General features: G+C 38.5%; 1 protein-coding gene across 3 annotated transcripts; it reads left to right on the forward strand.

Annotated features, from left to right (window-relative positions):
* The first annotated feature begins 1130 nt into the window (after positions 1 to 1130).
* Positions 1131 to 22840, forward strand: mertka (c-mer proto-oncogene tyrosine kinase a). Of its 3 annotated transcripts, XR_014126404.1 has the most exons (20): positions 1131 to 1411; positions 4781 to 5126; positions 5413 to 5513; positions 5602 to 5772; positions 9392 to 9478; positions 9630 to 9745; positions 9832 to 10015; positions 10852 to 10997; positions 15291 to 15426; positions 16074 to 16203; positions 17100 to 17188; positions 17499 to 17594; positions 17695 to 17775; positions 18405 to 18497; positions 18589 to 18707; positions 18842 to 18951; positions 19763 to 19922; positions 20012 to 20148; positions 20375 to 20456; positions 20581 to 20711. XR_014126404.1 is itself a non-coding variant. In XM_027026755.3 (19 exons), exons 1-19 carry the CDS (start codon positions 1351 to 1353, stop codon positions 21017 to 21019), a joined length of 2802 nt encoding a protein of 933 aa, XP_026882556.3. In that variant the 5' UTR covers positions 1132 to 1350; the 3' UTR covers positions 21020 to 22840. The 3 variants fall into 3 exon arrangements, 2 of the variants coding, with proteins under 2 accessions (XP_026882556.3, XP_081580539.1); XM_027026755.3 differs by lacking the exon at positions 20375 to 20456 and having other exon boundaries at positions 1132 to 1411; positions 20581 to 22840; XM_081724413.1 differs by lacking the exon at positions 20375 to 20456 and having other exon boundaries at positions 1133 to 1493; positions 20581 to 22840.
* Positions 22841 to 23960: the final 1120 nt, after the last annotated feature.

Below are 23960 nucleotides of genomic sequence, written 5' to 3' on the forward strand. Positions count from 1 at the left end.
CTGAAGCAGACTGCTTATGTGGGGTCAAACACCAACAAACACCAACGCCTAAACAGGACTTTACATATATACACGGTAACAACATTAAACGAGGAATAGGTGGGATACACGGGAAGGGTGTGACCATGCAAATTAACACACATACACACACACACACACCGGGAGGTGTCTGGGCGGAAATGGCCGTGCTGTGACAGGGTCATAAATAATAAATAAAATATCTTAAATAAAATATCTTATTTATAACTTATTTATTCCAAGAAACATAGACTCTTGATTCTGAACCTTTTCATGCCCTTCAGGAGAGGATCAGTGACTAGAATATGGCAGAGGCTACATGAAAATGATTTTGACAATTATTTTTAGTTTAAGAAGCATGAGGAAATTACATTTCTCTTCACAGGTCATGTAGTCCTATTATTTACAAGGGTCTTTCTTATAAGCATTGCTGACAGATGGGATTCCATCATATCCTTGTTTTTGTTGCAATAAAGGCTCATAGGTTTATAGGTTCAAAGGTTCATAGATTTTAAAGTCTCAGATAGCCTATAGCCCATCCATGACATCCTGAACAAATATGTAGTCCTATATCCACCTCCTTACCATCTATCTTAGATGTTCTTCGTTGTTGAATTTAAGTTTCATGTTCTGATATTCTGAAAGCTTATTGTAATGAAGGACAATAAACTTGCCTACATCTCAAGGATGTTCAGGTCTTATCTCTGAGATGACAACATGCTGCTGTCTTCAAAGAGGTCAGAGGGCAATGAATCAGTGTTCTGTCGTTGACCTTGTTATCTGAACACAGTGTATTACTGATAGCGTATCCTCAGTTACAAACATGGTGAGAATGTTATGATGATGCAAGATTAAGATCAATAGCGCCCTGTTGTGGACAATCAAAGAATTACAGATTTTGAATTAAATAGTTCGTTATAAGTTACTTTTGTCTCGTTACTAAACTATTTTTAAAATATTTAAAATTATCATAATTATGTGATTTTGCTTTGTTTATTTGTTTGTTTGTTTTTAATTAACCAATGGCTGAACGAACAACGAATTTAAAAATCGTTTTTTTCAACGTGTCTAACCCGCAAAATCAAATGACGTCACGGGAAAAGTTAACTTTTTCGCGAGAACGTAAGTAGCACTGATGTCGATATCAGAAGCTTTAGGAATGCGAACGTGAAAGTTGCTTCCGCTGCGTGAAGTAGAATGTTATTACAAGCATTAGTAAACATGCCTGAGAGGTCACTCGTCTTGTAACTGGAACTCACTGCATCCGATGAACAATTGTTGACAAACCTTATACGCTGTTTATAGGCAAAACTGGGAAGAAAGGACCTCAAAATGACATTAAATATTTTTATGCTTCTTGGGATTTTTTCACATTCAATATCACTCTCGACCGGTAAGATCTTTAATCAGTGTATGTTATTTATTTTTGCGCTTGGCTTTGATTAGACTACGCATCCAATGTGGAACAATGTAGGGTAAGTTAAATATCCCCATGCTTAATGCGCGGAAAATTTGGTGCAGTATTGCCGTAGAATTTATATTGTGCTTGTGGTGTGCTGAGAAAAGATTCTGATAGTAACCAATTGCGCTTATTTAAAGTGGAAACAATTATGACTTGTTTTACGATGACTCAAGTAAAGCAAGCCAAATATGAGGACGCTACCTTACGAACTACGATTTGACCTGCAGTGTAGCCAGTCTCTGCACTATTCCAGTTTCAGTTGTCTTAATAAATTTTGAAGTCTTACGAATTTGTCGGCAAGCCATTTTCTGATTTAAGGCAGAATACAAAGAAAACTATTCTTTCTTTAATGCGTGCAAACAATGCGGAAAGATACAAATGTGATTGCTATAGTTTAAAAAAATTTTTTTTTATAAACTATAGGGTGTTAATTTGGGTGCTAGACTTAAGTTTGCAGAATTTCTCGTCTAACAGTTTTGGAATCAAAATGTCTGCTGATTCTTTCATGCTCAGTATAGCCCTTGAGAAAGAAAGATGTAAATAATCACTTTCCTTTAATGATCTCTGTAGAATTGAGGATCAGGGCTTTTGGTTTTCCCAAAAGCATAATAACACAAACCTCAACGTTAAATGGTGGCGCGAGTATCATCGCCATCATCATGCTTTTGGGAACGCACAAGTTAGTCGACAGCTAGTTTACAGGTTGGTAGCTATTTGACGTAGGCCTACTTGCATCGTTGCAAAAACCAGCATGATACACTTAAAGCAAGTATCAGCAGGATTCAAATCATAGCATAATAGCGTCTAATATTTTGTAAGCCTAGGCACAAAAAAGTGGTGTATGTATTTGCGCGAGCGATCCACCGTTTGGATGTAATTATGTAAGAAAGCAAACCAGCGATAATGAGCCCCTCCCCCCAAACGAGCCCAGAATCGCTCCTGGTGTGGACTCAAGATCTCGGGACGAGTGTGAAAACGCTCTTGATTGATTCCACTCATCTAGATTTGCCCATTGATAGGTTTTTGTTCGGAAACAACAGCATGTCCTTTGTTACTTGTCAGTTCCCTCTTTGGGTCACTAACACTCACATTTTTGGAAAAAATTGGTACATATGAAGCATTGATTCCCAGGCATTTAGTTGCAAGTCTGCTTAGAGATGTGATAGTGTGCTCATGCTCTTACCACCAAATGGGTCGTGCACTGGATTTTCACTCTGTAGAGGGAAAAGTAGTTCCTATCCTCCACCATTATTTGTGGTATCATTTATTTCTTCCCCAAACATTATTAGCAAATAGAGTATCCTTTCAATCTAGTAAATAATTAAACATTTAATATTGCTATTTTATGTCAAATTCGAGTACATTAAAATCAAAAGTCCTGCCAGAATCAAAATAGTGGTACTTTTAGTATCAGTCCACCCATACTTACTTAGAAGGGAAGGAGTCATGGAACATGTGTATTTTGACTGCCACTGTATTGTAATTACACTGAATATGTTACCTGATTTTGCTAAGACTTAGAAATTCTTTACATCAGATTTGTTCAGGAGCTGCTTGCTGTTCACAAAACTGGGGGTGCTGGAGTTTCACTTGAGCTTCAGTTAATCCCAGTTTAACCCATACTTTTATGGTTTCAATGGAGTGTGTAGCAACTCCTGAGGAACAATGACACAGGGATCAAGAGTTTACAGAATGTTAGAGATTACAATCTTTAATTCTTTGTATCTGAATAGGCCAACACCAACCTCAAAATTGTAATTTAAGTAGTTAAGAATGAGCATTAGAATTGAAGCAAAGTAAACCCAGTAGATTATTATCCCATAAAGGTGGCCATGTAGAGTGATAACTAGTGATGATGATATAGCTTTGTTTGTAGGCTTTACAAAGCATGCAGTGGAAATGAAACTCTAATGCTTCTTAGCATTAGATGCTGGTCAGCTTACGTCAACTAGCTACCAACCTGTAAACTAGCTGTTGACTAACTTTTGCTCTTTTTGTGAAATGCTTATTTGAATGACACATGCGCTAGTGAACAGATAAATATGGACAGTTAGCACTTAGGTTGAGACTGTATCTAAATTAAATTATCAGGGTAAAACTAAAAATTAGGTGCTTTGAGCATGTATTTTTTAACCGATAATTATATATAACTAATAATAATTTATGATCAAGCAACTATATCAGTGATCATAGGAATTTTAGTCCTTATATTTTTATTTATCAAAAACTAAATTTTGGGAATTTGGGAATACTGGTACATCGGGATTGAAAGGAGTGATTGCACCTCTGGATTTTATTTGCTTAATAGTTTTTACTGACTTGAGGTCAGTAACTATGTTCCATATTGCTATATACATAAAGTCATTATTTTAATATATGAGTAATGTGAATGTCGACATACCAGGACTACTATGTTATGTCTGTAAGAATAAATCCACGTATTAGATTTTTAACAGTGGATATGGATGGTGCATTAGAAGGTCAACTGTTGGTTCAAGTTCACTCATGGCAGAAAGAATGTTGCTTCAAAACAAACTAATGAGCTTCCTCTGATAACAGATTTCAGTCGGAGAATTTCCTCTTGCTCTTTGGGTTGGATATTCAAGACTTTCTGATTGATCTCACAATATCATTATCAGGGAAAATCCAAACTCTTTAATAGCTTGAAAGATATGTGAAATATGTATAACAAACAGTCAGTGGTCCCAGCTTTGATAAATGCAATACAAATAGCTTGATTAGCTTTTAATTGTATCTTTAATTTGGAATACTGAAGTTAGTACAGTAATTGGGCAACACGGTGGCTTGGTGGCCTGCCTCTCAGCTCTAGGGTCCTGGGTTTGTGTCCCCATATGGGTGGAGTTTCCATGTTCTGTCTGTGTGGGTTTCCTCCAGGGTCTCTGGTTTCCTCACACAGTCCAAAAACATGGCAGCTAGGTCAATTGATTACTCTGTATTGTCCAGGTATAAACATATGTGAATGACTGTATGTCCAGTGATTGATGGTTCTCTGTCCTGGGTGTTATCCTCCCTCCCCTACCCTCTGCCTAATGCAGGCCTCCAAGGGGCTGTTGTGTCTGGTTGACAGTACACTGTGTGTGATTGGCTGCTGCTTCTCACCAGTGTGTGTTGATCAGATGTAAAAAGCAGAGTGTTGTTTGTAAAGTGTCCTTGGTTATGGGAAAGGTGCTATATAAGTGTGAATAATGTAATTTGATTAAAAAACAAAACATATGACAGTGGTGATTTGCAATGAACTTGACCCTTCAGGAATGGTGTCATGTAAACATACTTTTCCAGCTGGCAGCCATGGACGAGCCCTGCTAGCTGTTGCCCTCTCAGTGGGGTTACCACAGGGCAACTCTGCTCACCCTTCTGGAGGCTCGGAGCACTTGATCATGGCTGTCCGGGTGCCCAGTGTGCACCTGTCCCAGGAGGAGATCGAGAGACTGCGCTTTAAACCCACCGTGGGCACCATCTGGTGCTCACTGGGTGCAGAGGTCAAATTCAACTGCTCAATTGACCTCAATGACGTAGGCCAAGACCTGAGCATCCTCTGGTTTAAGGATGGTAGAGAGATTCCTGATGGCATGCAGACAACGGTGTACAACCAGGAGAGGACAGTGGCCCTCCTGTCCACCATCAGGTTAGGAAAAATATGTTTAGTAATATTATTTGTGATCTTGAGCAGCTCTTAATCATGGCTGTTTCAGCTTGGTCCATTAATTTTCATATACCTGAGGTAAACGTATTGAATTTTGCTTTCATTTTTTTAACATACGATAAAGTGTTACCTCTTTAATCATTAAATAAAACTGCAGTTCTTCAAAGTTTGTTTTTTTTGACAGAGCTGTGTAAGGAGTTGAAAGTGTGTTGTCTGTGAGTAAATGAGTAAATGTAATTGAGTAAATATTTGTTCCTTTTCCTCTCAGTATTAAGAATGTTCAGCGAACAGATGCTGGCAAGTACTGTTGCAGACTGAGCGTTAGTAACAAAGTGATTGAATCAAATCCTATCATTGTTGAGGTAGAGGGTGAGTACCTCTTTGTTTTGGCACAAGAAATCAGATTTTTTTCTAGTTTTATATGTATGCTGAATTTATTAATGGCACTTTGAAACAGGCCTGCCAACCTTCACTAAGCATCCAAGTGATGTAAATGTAACCAGGAATACTTCTTTCACATTGACTTGCGAGGCGGTGGGTCCACCGAATCCTGTCACTATAATGTGGCTTCACAAAGGCCAGAAGTTGAACCACACCAGCCACTCCCCCAGCACCATCACTATCCAAGGTGAGTACTTTGTTACATGTATCCCAAACACAGACCTTACACTGGGTGATTTTCAACTTCTAGTCATGGCTTTTACTAGCGGTCTGTTAATGATTTTAAGATGTGTGAAATGTCAACAATACAAAATGTTTTTGCATGGTTCGTGAGAGGTTGTTGGTCAACAGTGTTTTGTGCTGTATTTTATTTGCTAGTTATGTAGTAGAGAATCTAGTTATACCAATGCGGTCGTTTCTCTGGCTTTCACTAAGTCGTTTGAATTATTTGCCGTATAGCATTCTGTCCAATTAACTGATAATGTGAAGAAGTACACATGGTGATAAATGATGATGATAATTTTTTTTATTCCACAAAAGGCGTTAAGAGCTGTGTTACATAATAAGCTTACACAAGTATAAGGCAAAACACTGATGCCCTGTTGCTCTGGAATATTAGGACATCCTTATTGTATCACTTTACTAATCCATTTAAAAAAAAAAAAAACAAGAACCTTGGGAAAACACAAAACTAAGATCACTTTCTAAATGATCAAGAGAAAATGAGGATGCACGACCACATTTTTTTAGGGTCAGAAAAAATGGCACTTGGAGTGAATCATTTATCTGGCCAACAGCCACAGCAGCAAGACTGAAACACTGAAGTAACCACATGGTTATCAGCATCTAAAAGTTCTCTAACTGTTCTTTTTTTCCAGTTTACCAGGGCTTCCTGCAGTCTTCAGAAATAACAGAGCTGTTTGTTCATAGATTGCTTAGACATCCATAATCAGTGTCATATAAGCACAGTTAATTCCACTTTGCAGTGTTATCGAATTTTTATATTGTATTCACCACACACATAGATATTACACTATTGCCTTGATCAGCCTGTCAGACTTTTTTGTGTCCTTTACAACAGTCCCAGAAACAAGTATGTTGGTTTTAAAGTTATTTACACAAAGTCAGTGCTGAATGAAACGGCTCAGGCCGTGGTCAGCCTTGGTATGTGAAAGCCCCAAGTTGAACTTAAAATGATGAAAATATGAATGGAAGTCTCTGGCAGTGCATTGATCCTCTCTGATATGATGAGGGGCTACATTGTCAACAGAGCTCTCTCAGGGTCGAGAACAGTAAAGTATTTGGATACTTAGTCTATTTTAATTGATGAGTGATTGCTTCTGCTTGAATTTCTTTGCTCTTTTCTTTGTCTACTGTTGTTGTTTACATTGTGGTTAGTGGATTAGAGAGGACAATTATCTTGAGCTTGTGTTCCTACAATTTTTGCTACTACAATGTTGGAGCTGAATGACGGTTTCTGCAGTTTAAAGAGTTCATTTGTGCCTTATAATAAATATACTATAATTTCTACTTGACTTGTTCAGATCTTTCAAACAGTGGAATCAAAGCACAGTGACAGGAGGTCATGGTATACCACAACTTTGTCTAAATAATACAGTGGTGTTTACACTGAATTTTTGGTTGCCCTTCTGTCTCTCCACCAAACAATAAACCTCTCAATAATAAACCACAGAACCAGTTTGTTTGCTTCAGCCCCAGAACAAGTATGTTTCAGCCCCACAAGTTATGCAAGTGTGACCTGAAGTATTAAAGGTCATGTTTTTGCTCGGTTTCAGCATGTTGCACTAGAGAGTGGGGAATGGGAGACAGAGTGGGGGAGGGGACGAGGGAGATGGAGGAAGTGATAGAGATGGGGGTGAAACTGAAAAAGGTGTGGGGAAGGGGACAAAGAGTATGGAGCAAGGGAGTGAGAAAGCATGAGAGAAAGAGGTAATTGAGGCTGGAGAAGGGAGAGGCAGAGCCCAGGGGGTAGCGCACCACCCGGTCAGTAGAGGAACTCAGGCCATAGCTATGTATGCCTAGATTAGAGAACGATTTTATTTAATGAGGGTCATTTAGTTCTCTTTAAACTAGATGTGTATCCGTATCTTTAGAAAAGTTTCAGAAGACCCAATTAAAATTATTCTGTGCTTGAATCACTCTTTTGGAATGCAAAGAATTTGTATATTTTTAAGAATAGTGGAATTAGTCAGTAGTGATTTGGTTTTATACTAAGCGTGTTTTCCTCTAAAAAATAAGTGTAAACTGTTATAAGGTATAACAATTCTAAAAACAATTATCCTCTTAAATTTGAAAGGGTTTCCAAAATAGTTATTCCAAAATAAAATAATAAGAATTATAATTTGTGCTGAACCAGACTTGGTTTTTAGTACTATAGGTATTTTTTCCATCCTCAATAATAACAGTTATGTTACCCCTTACACTTACACACACACACTTACACACACACACTTACACACACACACTTACACACACACACTTACACACACACACACACACACACACACTTACACACACACACACACACACACACACACACACACACACACACACACACACACACACACACACACACACACACACACACACACACACACACACACACACACACACACACACACAGAGACACAGACACAGACAGACACACAGACAGACAGAAACAAACACACACAGAATGTGCTTGGTTGGAATTTCTAGTAGCCTAGCTAGAGTTTTTTTGTGTCTTGCCAGTGAACCTATGTGAGCTTTTAACATAATGTTTGAGGGGTTTTTTTAAACCCATAAGTGCTTATAACACACTGACCATCAAAAGAATGAAGTGTTTCTTCTTTGGTTCTGCAGTTTTTTTGTTGTTGTTGTAATAGCAGAACAGGTCACTAGTGTAGAACATTTTTCATTTTTTTTTTCATTGGGTGAAACCGTTCTGGTTTAAGAGAGGCCTTCCAACATGACAACCCAGTACTCGCTCCAGTTTCAACAAATGCAGGAATGGTTGAGTGGAAGACTCTTCATGTGTATATTTTGACTATCAAAAATCTATGGAAAGTTTACCCATAATAACTGGGGATGGGATGAACAAAGCTGCTTGTGCCTTGACTGGGGCTGGAAATGGAGGGACTATTCCATTGCAGGACCGTCAGCGACCAACATGTTTTATATTCCACCCACTGGTAAACAAGCAAACAAATAGCTTCCTGTTAACTCAACTGGCAAAAGCAATGTGCCCATTGTGAAAACATTACGAAGCATGCACAGTGAGAAATAAACTGGCACAAAAGGCATATTATGGAGATGCTGTCACTGCTTTTGGCAGGCTTCTGTCCGAGTGGATGGTGTTGGGTCAGGAGGAGGCTCTTGAAAGACTGGTACTGTGTGGCGTGCAGGGGCTGGACACTGTATAGTCTGACAGAGGTTTCGTTCGTGCCCTGGAAATGAAGCCTCCTACATTTATTGTACCATTTAAAGTGATATTAGCGGAACTGAAAGTCAAGTCAAGAGTGCTTTTATCAAAATCTGAAGTATTTCACCAAGAGAGTCATCATGTTAAACATGGAAATCCCTGATTATACAGTATTAGATGAGAAGAAGTAAGCACGGGGCTAGAGCTAGAGCTGGAACTACTGTCATAGTCCTTAGCGTTGTGTACTAGTTGTGCACTTTGGTAACAACATGGGACATGCTAATTAACTAGAGAACTTGATCAAATGCATTAGGCAATAATTTCAAAACTGCATTGCTTATTGACATAATTCTGATCTAGAGGCTATGCTTTCTCATGTCTGTAGGTGTGGACAGCCCAACCCAGTATAGCTGTGAAGCTCACAATTCCAAAGGCGTTGCTGTCTCCAGAGAAGCTCACATCAACATTAAAGGTACAACAGCATGCAAAGAGTTCACCTACACTTGACCAAAATACCAGTGGCTTGCTTATGGGTTGAGTTAAAGCGGAATTTGGAAATCTGAATCTGGACATCTAAATCTGGAAACAGGTTTCATAAGGTTGTCATTTTTAAATTATTGTAGACAATCCAGCCAAGGTGTCCAATGTCACTGTGGTCAGACGTGAAGCGAACAAGCTTATCTTAAGATGGACTCCTGGACATGATGGATTTTCTCCTCTCAGTACTTGCAGTATCACAGTAAATAATTCCTTTGACTTAATATTAGTACTTTTGTTTAGAAGATTTCTTTGTGACAAATTAAGTTTGTCTTGATTTTATTGCAGGTGAGAGAACTAGGCAGGGAAGTGGGCAATCCTACTCGGGTTGTCAGTCTGCAAGTCCCTCCGTTCTCATGTGAGATCACTGGCCTGAAAGCCATGACCTGGTACAACATGAGTGTGTCCTGCACCAATGAGATTGGCTACTCGCCACCCAGTGCCTGGGTCCAGAGCAACACCACAGAGGGAGGTGGGTGTAGAGTGAAGGGCTTTTCAGATGGCAGGGGACATCTGAAATTGGCGTGCCTCCTCACATGAAAGCACACAGTTTTTACACAGTAGGTAATGATGGCAACACTTAGCACAACTAGCTAACATGGTGTATGTCCAAGCCAGACTGCATTATTGTTTTAAAATTATACATATCAAACAGGAAAAAGGATGACAGATATATATCTATTTTGGGAGTGAAGTAGAATAGCAGAATAGTAACTCTTCATTGGTCTAAAAACACCTGATACATGATGATGATCGTGTGTGTGTGTGTGTGTGTTTGTACATGTTTCTAGGCATGTTTATCTGAAAGGAATAAAAAAAATTGTGTGGTAATTTAAATGAATTTAAAAAACAATCATAGAGCTATGATTCAATTGGCTACCTGATACAGGGAACAAAGATGTAAAGGAACTGACATGGGGGTGACTCCTTCATCAGTTATGAAGTCACATCCTCCAAAGCAACACTTTTTCATTGAAAAAAATCCCTGTGAGAGAATGGGTGGTACTGGAGTGGAAGCTTCCTCTTCTTTAGGGTGTGTTCACCTCAGGTTTCCTGTGCATTCTCATAGGAATGCCACTGAGATATTTCCAGTAGTGGAACACCATTCTATCAAATACAATATGTGGGTGAGGGGAACACATAGTATTAATAAGTACTTGTATTAACTGACTACCATGGATCTGGAGGTTTATGATCATACATAGCTGATTGATGTTTGTATTAAGGGATGTATTAAAGGCAAATCGGAAGACTGTGCTAGAGTTCATAAGAATATAAATATCAATGCCAATTTTATGACATTTTCAGTCCCTTCAGGGGCTCCGCTGAATGTGAACATTCATGTAAATGGCTCTATGCTGCTGATCCAGTGGAAGGCTCCACCCCCTGACAAGGTGAATGGAATTTTGAAGGGATACGACATCTTTATCCATGATGGGAAACATATGAATAAGGTTAGTGTTTGAACAAGCTTAATGTTTTTTTATTAAAAATTTGCAAACCTACTCAATTAAAATTTTTTGCATTTGTTATTTTTCTTACCTTTCAGTTATATTTCCCCTTTTCCAGTGGGGAAATTGTAACTTTAGTACATAGACCAAATATATATCACAGCAGAAATAGTAAAAAAAAAAATGTAAAAAAAAGCTCAATTCCAGACACCACTACAACCTTTGCAACCAGCTGTGTTTGTAGAAAGAATGAATGTCGTTACCTGGCAGTGAGCAGACTAAAGACTTCCTCTGCTCTGATGCTTTTCTTATGTGCATAGATTCTCATTACACAAGCAGGAAGTTTGGAGTCATTTCCAGTGCATTTGCTCACTCATGGCAAAAACACTCCATCAGTGTAACGCTTGGTGGCCCGAGTACCGAGGGGCAGCACGCACAGGCTCCAGTGACATGGAGGCTCCAGTGACAAATGTTTATTAATTCACACAGTCAACGGCAATCGAACATGCCGTTCACGAACATGAAATGGTTAACAATAAACACAATAAACACATACGATAAACATGAATACGTTTAACAATGACGAAAAGAACATTAACCTTAACATAAACACGTTATGTCAACAATGACCAACAATCCTGCACACTATGACGAGGCTTTAAATACACATAAACAAAACAGGGTGCAGGAGACAACAAACAAAGATCCTCCCACTTCATGTGGCGGGCCACCCCACGTGACTCGTGGGAGGCGAGCGTTCCGTGACAGTCAAGGAATCAGAGTATGCCTGTATCCTATTGATACTGTCATTTGATTTTTTAACTAACTTTGTTGTATGCCTAGCTCATTATTTGTTTTTTTGTTTGTTTGTTTAGACACCTCAACCTGACATTTCTTTTACCGAACAAAATTAGTACCTTCTGCTGCACTGACTAATGAGATGCAGGTGTGTCAGATTACCTAAACATTTAGTGAATATCATCACAGTGATTTAGTAGGAATCTCTGTACTAGCAGAACTTGCTTTACAGTCCCATGAGGGTTGTTTAGAAACTGCCCAGAATGAACACCTAGCAACAGCAGTAAATTAATCTACACTCACTGCCTTACAGTGCAACAAAAGCACAGACCTGCAACTATAAACCTCTGAAGCAGAATCAACAGACTTTGTGATCTCAGGTAAATTCTGTTTTTAAAAACAAAGGGGATAATAGCAGATAAATGGCACTGTAACCAGGAGCAAATACATAATAATAATAACAACAACAATTATTATTATAATGGCAGCAACAACAACAATAACAATAATAATAATTTACAGTTTCAACTTGGGATATATGTAGTCCACTATCCTTTCACAACATTTAACTCTCCTAGGTAGTTAGCCTTCTTTCATTTATTCAGCTGATGGAAGCATATGTTAATGTTAGTTTGTGTAGAGTCCAAATACAAAAGGGCCATAGACTTGAAGATACAGCTTGCCTAACTTGCTTCTAATTCTGTATAGATACAAGCATGAAGAAGAAACTAATTCCACTTTTGTTTCAGGTTTTCTGCTGCATATTGTAAAACTGTTTAAAATAGCCATAAAGAAAAATAAAAACCTCCATAGGTTTTGTAGTAGTGCATTAACTTCATTATTTTTAGTAGGGTGTATGCATCAGTAGTTTCAGTAGATTCAGTAGTGTGCATACTTCATTAGTGCACATACTTCAGTACATTCAGTATTGCACATAATTCATTAGTGCGCATGCTTCAGTAGATTCCGTAGTGCACATACTTCAGTAGCTCTAGTAGTGTAATGTGATATCTGAGACCAGACTAGACGCTTGTGGGCAACAGGGTTTTATTTGTAGCAAAACAAACAATAAACGAAAACAAAAACAGGTGAGGGTAGTAGCCAGAAATATATTAGACATGCACAGTGGGACGTGCTCAGCATTCGCAAAAGAAAAGTGATAATACTTCACAAGGGAAGAACGGAACAGGAGAGGCTAAGTAATGTAGCGAAGATGTGATAAAGGTGAAACTAGTAAACTGGTGATGAGGATTTGCTGAGGTTGTGTCAGGGAAGACAGGGGTTGTGATCATGGGCTGGGGTTGGTCGCCTAACATCTATACACTTCAGTCGGTTCAATAATGTGTGTAACGTGTGTACAGTAGCTTCACTAGTGTGTATACTTTCAACAATGTCCTTATGACATTGTGCACCATAACATGCTTTATACATATATTACAAATGTAGCATTTATTGTCTAAAATGTAATAACCATATTGACAGCAATAGCATTTGTTCATATGTGCCTCATCTGGCAAGGTTTTTTTTATTGTTATTTTATGAAAGACTGAAAAAATTCTTATTGACTAATATAGTTTCTTAACTATTGAGAAAATCACATAAATTGCAACAGCAGTAAATTAATCTACATTCACTGCCTTACAGTGCAACAAAAGCACAGACCTGCAAATCACATAAATTGTACATGAGAATGCATTGTACTTTATCATGGTTCTATGCAGAGCTAATGTAGAAGCCAGCAACTGTTACTGGAATATGACACCCAGTCCAATTTAAGGAATTGCTTCTCATTTGTTGACTGTGGTGGACTTTTTTCTTAGTTTCACATTGATAGCAGCCTTATCCTGCAAGTTGGGTTTACCTCTTTTAAGGTACATTCATTATCAATGGACTAAGTGTATTTACATGAAGTGATGGTGTACAGTCTGAACTGAAATCTTTTGTATGTCATATTGTGAGGTGGAAAATACTTAATTTTCATAAGCAAAGCTTACCCTTGATTTTTTACAGTCAAAATGTATTATGAAAACAGTACATTATTTGAATTCAAATCAAAACAAGACATAGTAGGATAAATTATTAAAGCTTTTTGACTGAATTTATGGGACAACCTCCTAGCTAGATCTGGTCCACTCATCTAGATAGTTCTTACATAAACACTTATGGAGCTCCAGATGACTTTATCTAGACTGATGTGAGCTTTTTGTTGACTTAATGCTCTGCAGCTTGGAATTTTGCTTAATACTTTAGTAGAAAACAGCTGGACCCTCTCCCAGAGATGAAAAAAAAAAAACTATTTCAAAGCTGAAAGCGATTAGTACAACTGTAATGCTAATGAATTAGGGTTCTGCCTTGCTACAGTAATTTATTTCTGTTTCTAGTTTATATTCAGACTGAATTCACTCTGCAGTCTATATGATCTTCAGCGAGACACCATGATCATATGACTGACGGCATGTCTGCAGCATGTCAGGCTTTATTAGCCTTCCTCTAGTACAACAGCATACTTACTCTCTTTGTATGAGGGGCCAGGAACTCACATTGTGGAAAACTGAAATTAGTTTGTGTCTTTTGTTTTTATCTGCCATGACTCATCGTCGACTGAATGGAACTTTGTCACTGCCGGAATGAAGATCATGTTTGCTGCCCATTTTCTCTAAAAGTGATTCACCTATATGTTGGCAGTTCAGCAGCAGTAACTGGAAGTGTGTGTAATTACAGCTGGCTTTCCTCTGAAACCTGTTGCTCATCTTCAATTTAGTGAGTTGTTTCGTACTCACTTAGGCCCACTTATATAACAGTCATATTGGAATTATGGTTAATGTCTTGCTTTTGACCATGACTTTACGCCATAATGCAGTCAAGGATCGAACATCTACTAATAATGGCAGTGTACCATGGGTGTGCATTTTTAACTGTTCCTGCCATTAATCTGGTTTACTGCAAATGCAGTGGCAATGTTGCAACCATAGGTTTATGGCAAAGGAAGAACAGGAGCCCAGATGCGACTTGCGCAAAAACTAATATGTCTATCACATGCTCCTCGGTCACATCCTCCACCCCCGGTTCTACATCTTCAACAGGCCCTCCCTCCCTCCCTCTTTCTGACAGCAATGTGAAAACAACAGTCTCTCTTCCTCCTTTTGTAAGGCTTGTCACACTATATCTGCTTCTGCCCTTGTGACCACTACATGTCTTCCAGTATCAGCATTTGTTCTTCCTTATCATCTTTAGTTTTACAAAATCAAAACCTGTACTTCCCAGCCTTTTGTTACCAATGTATTCAAATTCTGGGATATACCATTTGCAGTAATTATACTTTTCGACTTAAAAATACTTTCAAAGTTTGCAGTCTTATTTTTTACAATGCATCATATCTGTGCAATCCAAACCTTTGAGACAAGGGCTGTGTATTCTCCATTTGTGCTATCACTCTTTTGGTGCCCACATCTTTTCCTGAGCAAATATACTCCATATATATTCATCTCTGTATTCCAGATTCACAGTATCTCAACAGAGGCAGCAGTGGCCATGCAGGTGTTTAACACCACATATAGCGTGGAAGTCATGGCATGCACACAGGCTGGCTGTGGAGTGAAAAGCTCTCCATACTGGCTGTTTGTCCCTGAGATTGGTGCGTACATATGCATGTCCAGGTCATAAGTGTTTATTCAAAGTAAAACTGTCATCAAAATTACTTACATTGTGACTACTGCATACTACAGTCAACAACTAATGTTTGAAGTGCTAATCAAGGCCATTAGGTTAAGTCACATCTATGCAGTTTGAATTTATTAAATACCTGGGTGTACATTTCCAGATTATTAACATTTAATCCAAAGACAATTCTATTTATCTTCAAACAGCAAATTAGCTACTCCCTCTGTGCTTTGAAAGTTTGTGAGCATACGTCTTTAACAAATGGAATCTGAAATGCACTTTTGCAAAAGCAAAATGCAATATTGCATATTCTCCACTACTCCTTTATACTACACCAGTGCTTCAAAACCTAAAGCATAGTTGCTTTCCTACTGAAAGGCTTAGTGGTTGATTTTGAAAACGAAGGATGGTCTTATAACCTTGGCATTGGTGAGGAATTCAAACAAGGTCAGGTCATCGATATCTGACAAAAACATGACTTGGTAATAGCATGCCATGCTAGTAGCTTTTATCTTTAACTTTTTGAAGGTCAGCGGCTCAGTCTGGTAGATGTATAGTTAAAGATAATTGTTGACCTCAATATACATGTATGTAAAGTATGCGTGTGGTTTGTTTTTCCAGATTTGCCTCTAACCCCATCTTCAGACTTTGAGTACATCGTGTTCGGAGTGGTTTCTGGTTTCTGTCTGCTGATACTCCTGCTGATTGTGGTCATGTGCCTGCGTAGTCGGGTACTAGAGACTCGACTTGGGTGAGTTTGGTTGCACATGTCCTGCTTTCCCCACTCCTAACTAAGGCACTGTGGGCTTTAACAGTATCTGACCTCCATAATTACAGACATTTAAGGAGTGGTCAATTAGATTATTCAGAAAACTTTAGTTGCAATTGGTGTCTTATTGTGTAATATTTGAATGCCTTTAAATAAGTCTTAAACATCCTTAGTGAGATTGATTTAGTTGATGTTTGGCCTCTTAGTTTTATCATACTACATATGTGCATAGTGAAGAACCTTGTCCATTCTGCAGAGTAGTGGCTGTCCTAATGCCTAAATAAAAACGTTAAAGCACAGCAATCAATCATCGATCAATCTTGTGAAAACATTAACTCCTTCGACAAGACTAATTTTAATGTAAAGTGACCTAGAAACTGTTTCCCATTAGAGTAAACTCTAGCCTCTGGCTGATTCTTGTTTTCAATTGCACTGAAGAGAATGGAGTTTGTTGGGGGGGGGGGGGGGGTGTAAAAGTTATGTGTTCTGAGACCCTGGATGTGCTGTCATTAAAAGCAGAATGTTTTTTCCCTTTTAAAGTTTGAGACAGGGGTATTGCTTCCTGGTGCAATGCTGAGTTCTGAGCTCTGTTACCTCTAGTTGTGAGCTAAAAATACTTTTTAAAAACATCCACATCCCTCATTCTATGGCAAACATTATGGAGCTTCTGACACAGCATTCACACTGCTGATAATGTGCTGTAACTCCTAAACACTTGTCAGCAACGGTGTTGTCTTTTTGGAGCATGCACGCATATATCTCTATAAATCCTTACTGTAAAATTAGACCGCTGTCTGGTTCATCAGAGTGTTGGTCGGTGTTTGTGGTCTATCATTACTGTACAGATCTCATGAATGTGTAAATGGCTCCCCCTACAGAAGGTTGCTTGGAACTGGAGAGAAACTGCCACCTGTTATTGAGTACAGGCCACAGAGGTCCTACAATCGATCAGCCATCGAAATCACACGTAGGTCAAGTGATATCAGTATTATTTCAACTATGCGATTGGTAGAACAGACAGACCAAGGTGCTAATGACACCAAGGTCATGGGTTCGAGTTCCAGGAAACACAGTTATAAAAGGACCTGTGCCAAACATGTGTCAAATATAGCATGAAGTTTCCTGCATGAAGTACACCAAAAGTACTTCACCATGCAGTCCATCAAATGTCTATTGCAGTTTTCCTAATAACATTTTCCAAGACTTTTCAGCCTGGTGTGGTAATGTAATCCAGATCTACAAACACAGCCTAACACAGATAATCTTTATCAATGTAGTTGCAAACCTGGGGATCAGTGAAGAACTCCAAGCCAAACTTCAGGAAGTGATGGTCCTGAGAAGCCTGCTTGCTGTTGGAAAAGTGCTGGGAGAAGGTTGGAAGCAAAACACTTCAGAGAGTAGAACTACACAGTGTAGCTGTTCCCTGTGTTCAGGTATATCTGTTTTTAAGCAGCAACATGTTTCCTTTTACAGGGGAGTTTGGTGCTGTAATGGAGGGTCACTTGAAGCATCCTGATGGAACCAGTGAAAAAGTTGCTGTAAAGACTATGAAGTGTGAGCCTGTTGTGGTTTGTTTGTTAAACATGCCTTAGTACATTTGAACAAGAAACCTAGATAAATTTAATTAGACTAAACTAACAGATCAAGCAATACTAACGATTCCCCCCAAAATGCTGGCTGGAAATAAGAAAGAATGGATATTATACCTGTGACAGCGGCAGGTAGATGGAAGCGAGAGGCAGGTCAGTGGAAAGGTAATCTTTATTCTCTATCGGAAATCCATGACGGGAACACAGAATCTCAAATACAAAGAGTAGAGGAGCTAGTCCTCATCTAGATAAACACTTATGCATTGTTTCTCTTGACATAATAGGACCACTAATGTACAGCTCCATCTCCTCAGATCTGGGGGTAGAAATAGAACAGGGAGTGAATGGGAAATAGGTGAAAGCAATTAGTAATCAAGGGATTGTGAACGGGGCAGGTGCGATGGGTAGTCCCTAGCAGGGGTGGGTGTGTCTCCACTGCTAACTGGCTGACCAACCGTGACAATACCCACTAAGATCAGATTTGGATGATACCATCTAGCATTCATAGCATTCATTTTAGCACTGTAAATTCTTGTGGATTTTCTTTAATAAAAAAGTGGGATCTTCAACCAAGAGATTCATTTTATTTTTCAGTGGATAATTTCTCTCAGAGGGAGATAGAAGAGTTTCTGAATGAGGCTGCCTGCATGAAAGACTTTAACCATCCTAATGTCATTAGACTATTAGGTAAGGCATCCCACTAGTCACCCTGGTTCAACAATTTTTTTCTATTACCTTTAACCTATACCTTGGCTTCTCTTTCAACCTATTCGTGCAGGAGTATGTTTAGAAGTGGGCCCAGGCCATTTTCCCAAGCCAATGGTCATTCTCCCTTTCATGAAGTACGGAGACCTGCATAGCTTTCTCCTTCGTTCCCGGCTAGGAGACACTCCTCGGGTAAGTTGACTATCTTTTTTTTTTTTTTTTTCATACCCTTCTTTCTGGCTAAAATTCAGTAATTCTTAATTATAGAATGTTTCGCTTCTGAAATGGAATTCATATTTGTGGTATGTGTGTGATGTGTGTCTCAGTATCTTCCCACACAGACTCTCTTGCGGTTTATGATTGACATTGCACTAGGAATGGAATACCTCAGCAGCAGAAACTTTCTACATAGAGACCTTGCAGCACGCAATTGCATGTATGTGTTTTTCCATTCTCCTGTTATCATAAATATACAACTGATGCAGGTTTTTCAATTCTATGATTACTTGTCTGGATTTGCTTTCGTTAAATGTGAAAGTATGAGCATTAGTGCTTTGAGTCCCAACCAACAAAGAACTACTCCACAATACAGTGCTAATTTTGTTGTGATACTTTTCAAAAATGGTGTCATCAAAATAATATATAAAAGCCTAAAAATGCCAGAGGGACCAATAGCATCCATTCCATTCTTTTCTTTAAAATTAATTATTAACATGAATAACCTTTATAGTGCATAGTTACATGATTCCCATTTTCATGTTTTGACAAAATTATGGTTTTGGATTCAAGGTATATAAACTCACCAACCTACAATTACTGGACACTATCTTATAGGTGTTTGTACAATCATAGACCATTGCCAGACTGTATTGGCATACACAGTTTTATCAGTAACGTTCTACCCCAGTTCATCACTGGTCAGATCAAAGAACCACTGCTAACTGGATATTATGTGGCAGACCATTTGGAAAACAGGATCAGTACTGTAGTAGCATGTCTATGGATATCATGCATGGGCATGTTAATTGTGTACAGCAGTTTTGCTGTGGTTTTACATGTTTTGGTTTAAATTTTTAAAGAAAATCCAGCTAACTGCAGAGTATCAACACCAGCCAACACCAGTCCTGTGGTCAGAAATTGACCAAAGGCTAACGCGAATCATGCATAGAAACATAAGGACTATAGACTAGCCGTACACCTACAGGGTGTTTCTAGTGAATTTATTTAATACTTTTTTCTTGTACCAGGCTACGTGATGACATGACTGTGTGTGTGGCAGACTTCGGCCTTTCAAAAAAGATTTACAGTGGAGATTATTATAGACAGGGCAGAATAGCCAAGATGCCTGTGAAATGGATTGCTGTGGAGAGCCTGGCAGACCGAGTCTTCACTGTGAAAAGTGATGTGGTAAGAAGCAGCTACAAACCTTCCTGTGTGCCTCTTTAAGCATTACAATATACATTATGAGCTGTAATTGTCCGCTTGTTCCGTCTTAGTGGGCATTCGGTGTAACCATGTGGGAGATTGCAACTCGAGGCATGACTCCATATCCTGGTGTCCAAAACCAAGAGATTTATGATTACCTCCTGGAAGGCCACAGGCTAAAGCAGCCAAATGATTGCCTAGATGAACTGTGAGTACTATTCCTTCCTCTTGTTTCCTGTAGATCAACCTTATATCAATATAAAATATTCTGTCAGAGGTGACCCTGTAGTCTAGGACTAATCCTAATCTAAATCTGAAGACATTCTAAGTAAAATGTTGGCTGATATCTGTGCCCAGATGGACTGCTTATTTGTATTTGCTTGTTTATAGAATTCATTTTGTGCACTGATTTCAGTTTTACACTTTTTGGTCAGGGGAAATAAATGTTGTTTTGTGCCATGAAAAAGAGGAAGGGTTTTTTTTCCGTACTGAAAGAAAATGATTATACTGAAACAGGTGGGTGAACATTCACAAAAAGTCTTTAATTTGGGTGAATCCAGAACTCTCAACTTTTAACAAAGGAACAATGGGTATGACTAGGCATTACAGTGTAACAGTCTAATCTGCTCTCCTTTCACAGGTATGACATCATGTTCAGCTGTTGGTGTGCAGACCCTGTGGACCGGCCCGACTTCTTGCAGGTGCGGGGGATGCTGGAGAAACTGGCAGATAAGCTCCCCGACACGTCAAGCAGGAAAGATATCATCTACATCAACACAAGCTTCCCAGAGGAGGAACCACTGGTGGAAGGTCCCCTCCTCACCTCCTCACCAACCTGCAGACACCAGACCACAGACACATCCATTGTAACAGCAGACATACACGAGAGCTCCCCCATGGAGGAAGATGACCGATACGTTATTGTCATCTCATCAGAAGACCCCTCTGTTGTGATGCAGAATCGCACCGTGGACTGTCCTCTTTTGGCAGATATAAGTTTGGAGCTGGACAGTGCTGACACTGTCAGGGAAGGAGCAGATCTGCAGCAGGCCTATAGCGACATGACACACTTGCTCTGAGGCATTAAGTAAAACAACAGAAGGAGACTTGGTGCTCGAAGTTGGAAAAACATTTTCATCCATTGATTTAACTGAGTTAAAGCTGCTGTAATCAATTTTGACATTGTTGCTGACTTCTTCCAGACAGAAAAACAGTCTTCTGTTTTTGTTTTTTTCCCTGATTCTTTGTACTTCAAACTAACCCATGTCAGAGCATTTGACTTGATTTCTGACACTGCCATATGCAATGTTTTAGAAATACAGAGGTTCGAGCTTGCTAGGGGGGTTTCTGGGGCATGCCCCCACCATGTTGAGTAAAGAGTTTTTAGTAACAAGGTCACTCACTCTACCCATGGTAAAGCAATGGCGCTGGTGACCAGATAAGAAAGGCCTTTGCAGCACCAAAGTAGTGTTTAGGTCATTATTTCATGACTTTCATTATATACACCTCTGAAAAAATACAGCGGTCCAGACCTCCATGACCTCAGTGGTGGGTATGGCCTTGATTTCAGATAGTTATTAACAGCAATAACAGGCTAGAGCTTTGGATGTGAAAATATGATGAGCACTAACAACCATGGCATTATGCGTATGTGAGAATGCCATATATCATAAATGGCCAGTATTTTTTAAGAATTTAAAGATTTTAAAGAGATTACTTCAACGTAATATGGGAATCTGAATCTTAGTTTTCACAGTAGTGAATTTTTGAGAAAATATAGTGTACATAGACTTTATGTATATTAGGTATTCATTTGTAAATATGATGTATGTGGTCCAGATGTTTATATGTTTTATTTTCTTAGATGGGATAAGGTAGTGTGAGAGGACAGGAGTGCAAGACCACAAAAATGAAAAAGGAGTTTAACTGAAGGAAAGTATTAGCCTGTGTCTGAAACGTTTGTGATTGAACCATTCACCAAGGTACTCTGTCAAATATATGCAGTGTGAAATTATTTGCAGCTATAAATCTTTTGCTTATTAAATAGTGTTAGCAAAAGGATGTTTGTAATGTGATTTTTCTATTGCTTAGGCTATTTTTAGGCCTATGTAAGTTATATATAATATTGTGAATCTTAGAAATCAGTTTCTAGGGGGTCTCTGATTCATTCCAGTGCATGGGGCATCTAATTAATTCAGATTCAAGCATATCAGAACCAGATGAAGGACAATCTGTGGACCCCTACTACTAATCTGTCTGTGATGAGTTGTCCACAGTCTGTTCATTCTTTCATTATTTCTCTAAAATGCTTAAACCCATAAATTGAATTGAGAAAGCTCATGAAATATACATATGTATTTTTAAACATTTCAGCATTGTATTTGTTAAAAGTGGCCACCCCTGTTGAAAACCAAGGTGTTAGAGAACTTTGTCAAATCTCACTTGTAGACACATAGGGCTGGTACATGTTTAACAACTGATAAATTAGTTTAAATAAAAAGTATTCAGACCTCTTGTGTCCCATGCAGGAGGTGGTTATTTGCATATTAAGATATCTGTACTGGGTGTATTAATCTTCAGACCATATGGGTAGTCTGCTTGGTCATGAGGACAAGATGAACAATACACATCATTATTTTTGGAAAAATATAAGTGAAATAGAGCAGTTGTGTGATATTGCACTCACCAAAAGGCAATTTTATAAGATGAATACAATGTCACATATACTAACTTTCATGGCAATAAATATTTCTTCTTTTATTAGGATAAGAAAACAGGAAAATGTAAATAGCACTTGAATTGGATGAATTGGATCTTAATTTCTGTTCAAGTGTAATTAAAAAAAATAAATTTTTGTATTAATGCTTCTTTATATGAGAAATAAACTTGAGTGAATTCTATTTGATAGAGTTGTTTTCTGTAGACGTGTATATCAGTATAACGATTTGGTACTATAGGCAAGAAAATGAAAGTAACAAACCCCATGTTTCTATGCAATGCAAGACAAATCGAGGACTCGTATGCTAATAGATAATGATTTTTGCATCATTGAAATTTTATTTGCCTTTATTTGATCGTCATTTAGGCCTAGTATATTTGGACTGAATGACACCACTGTAACATAGAATTGTGAAAGGTTAAAGGTTAGACTTACATATACCCTTTACTGTATATCATTATGTGGCCTAATGCAGAATTTACCTCCTAGCTAAATGTTATAGAACCATCATTTTTTGCAAGCATGTTTAAGTTTATAGACGCAGGTTTATAGACACAAATTTGCAGTAATAGTAAATGACATTTAATAATTTCCTTTAATGTCATTTAATTATAGTAATAACTCCCCCGGCCTTTATTTAAAATGAAATGTTGGTTATTAGCTACAAGATGTCAGGCATGTAGCGCATATCTAAAGGGCATTTGGTGACGCTAGTTTTCCCTTGTATTGCTACCTTCAAGTCGTGTCGGCAATGTCGTATTTACGAGATACGCGCACGTGAACGCCACCACAACTTCGTATTTACTAGTGGGAAACAGATTTTTAAAACTGTACAGTTCAAGTTTGTATACATTTTGTGCACAACTCATGTTAATGAGGAATATCAATAAAGCTAATCAGAAGACAGAATATGTTGCCTCTGCAGATACTGATTTTGTGCACATATCTTATTGTTATTTATGTACGTCCATCCACCTGTTTTATTATATTAATTTTCTTTCAGTACGGCACAAAAAACCTTCCTCTTTTTCATGGCACAAAACGTTTATTTCCCCTGACCAAAAACTACTTGAACATATACCATGTCGTAATTATGCCCTCCGAACTAGTAAGTAGGAATTTCCGAGGTGGACTTGAAGGTAGCATATGTCAGCGTTTCATTCTGAAAGCAGCTGCTTTCTTAGTTATATCCTCCATAGTTTATAACCAAAACGTGACTATAGCAAGATGTATCACATTTGGGACATTACGCTTCTTTAGAGTTAAAACCGTTAACCTTCATTATAAAACTACTGTACAGT

This window comes from Electrophorus electricus, chromosome 12, assembly GCF_041902795.1.
Source record: "Electrophorus electricus isolate QZ-2024a chromosome 12, ASM4190279v1, whole genome shotgun sequence".
In the NCBI taxonomy this organism is placed as follows: domain Eukaryota; kingdom Metazoa; phylum Chordata; class Actinopteri; order Gymnotiformes; family Gymnotidae; genus Electrophorus; species Electrophorus electricus.

Coding starts and splice junctions, on each gene's coding strand:
- mertka (XM_027026755.3), top strand. CDS start 1,351: ATGACATTAAATATTTTTATGCTTCTTGGGATTTTTTCACATTCAATA. Junction 1,412..4,780: donor TTCAATATCACTCTCGACCG/GTAAGATCTTTA, acceptor ATACTTTTCCAG/CTGGCAGCCATGGACGAGCC. Junction 17,776..18,404: donor TGCTGTAAAGACTATGAAGT/GTGAGCCTGTTG, acceptor TTTATTTTTCAG/TGGATAATTTCTCTCAGAGG.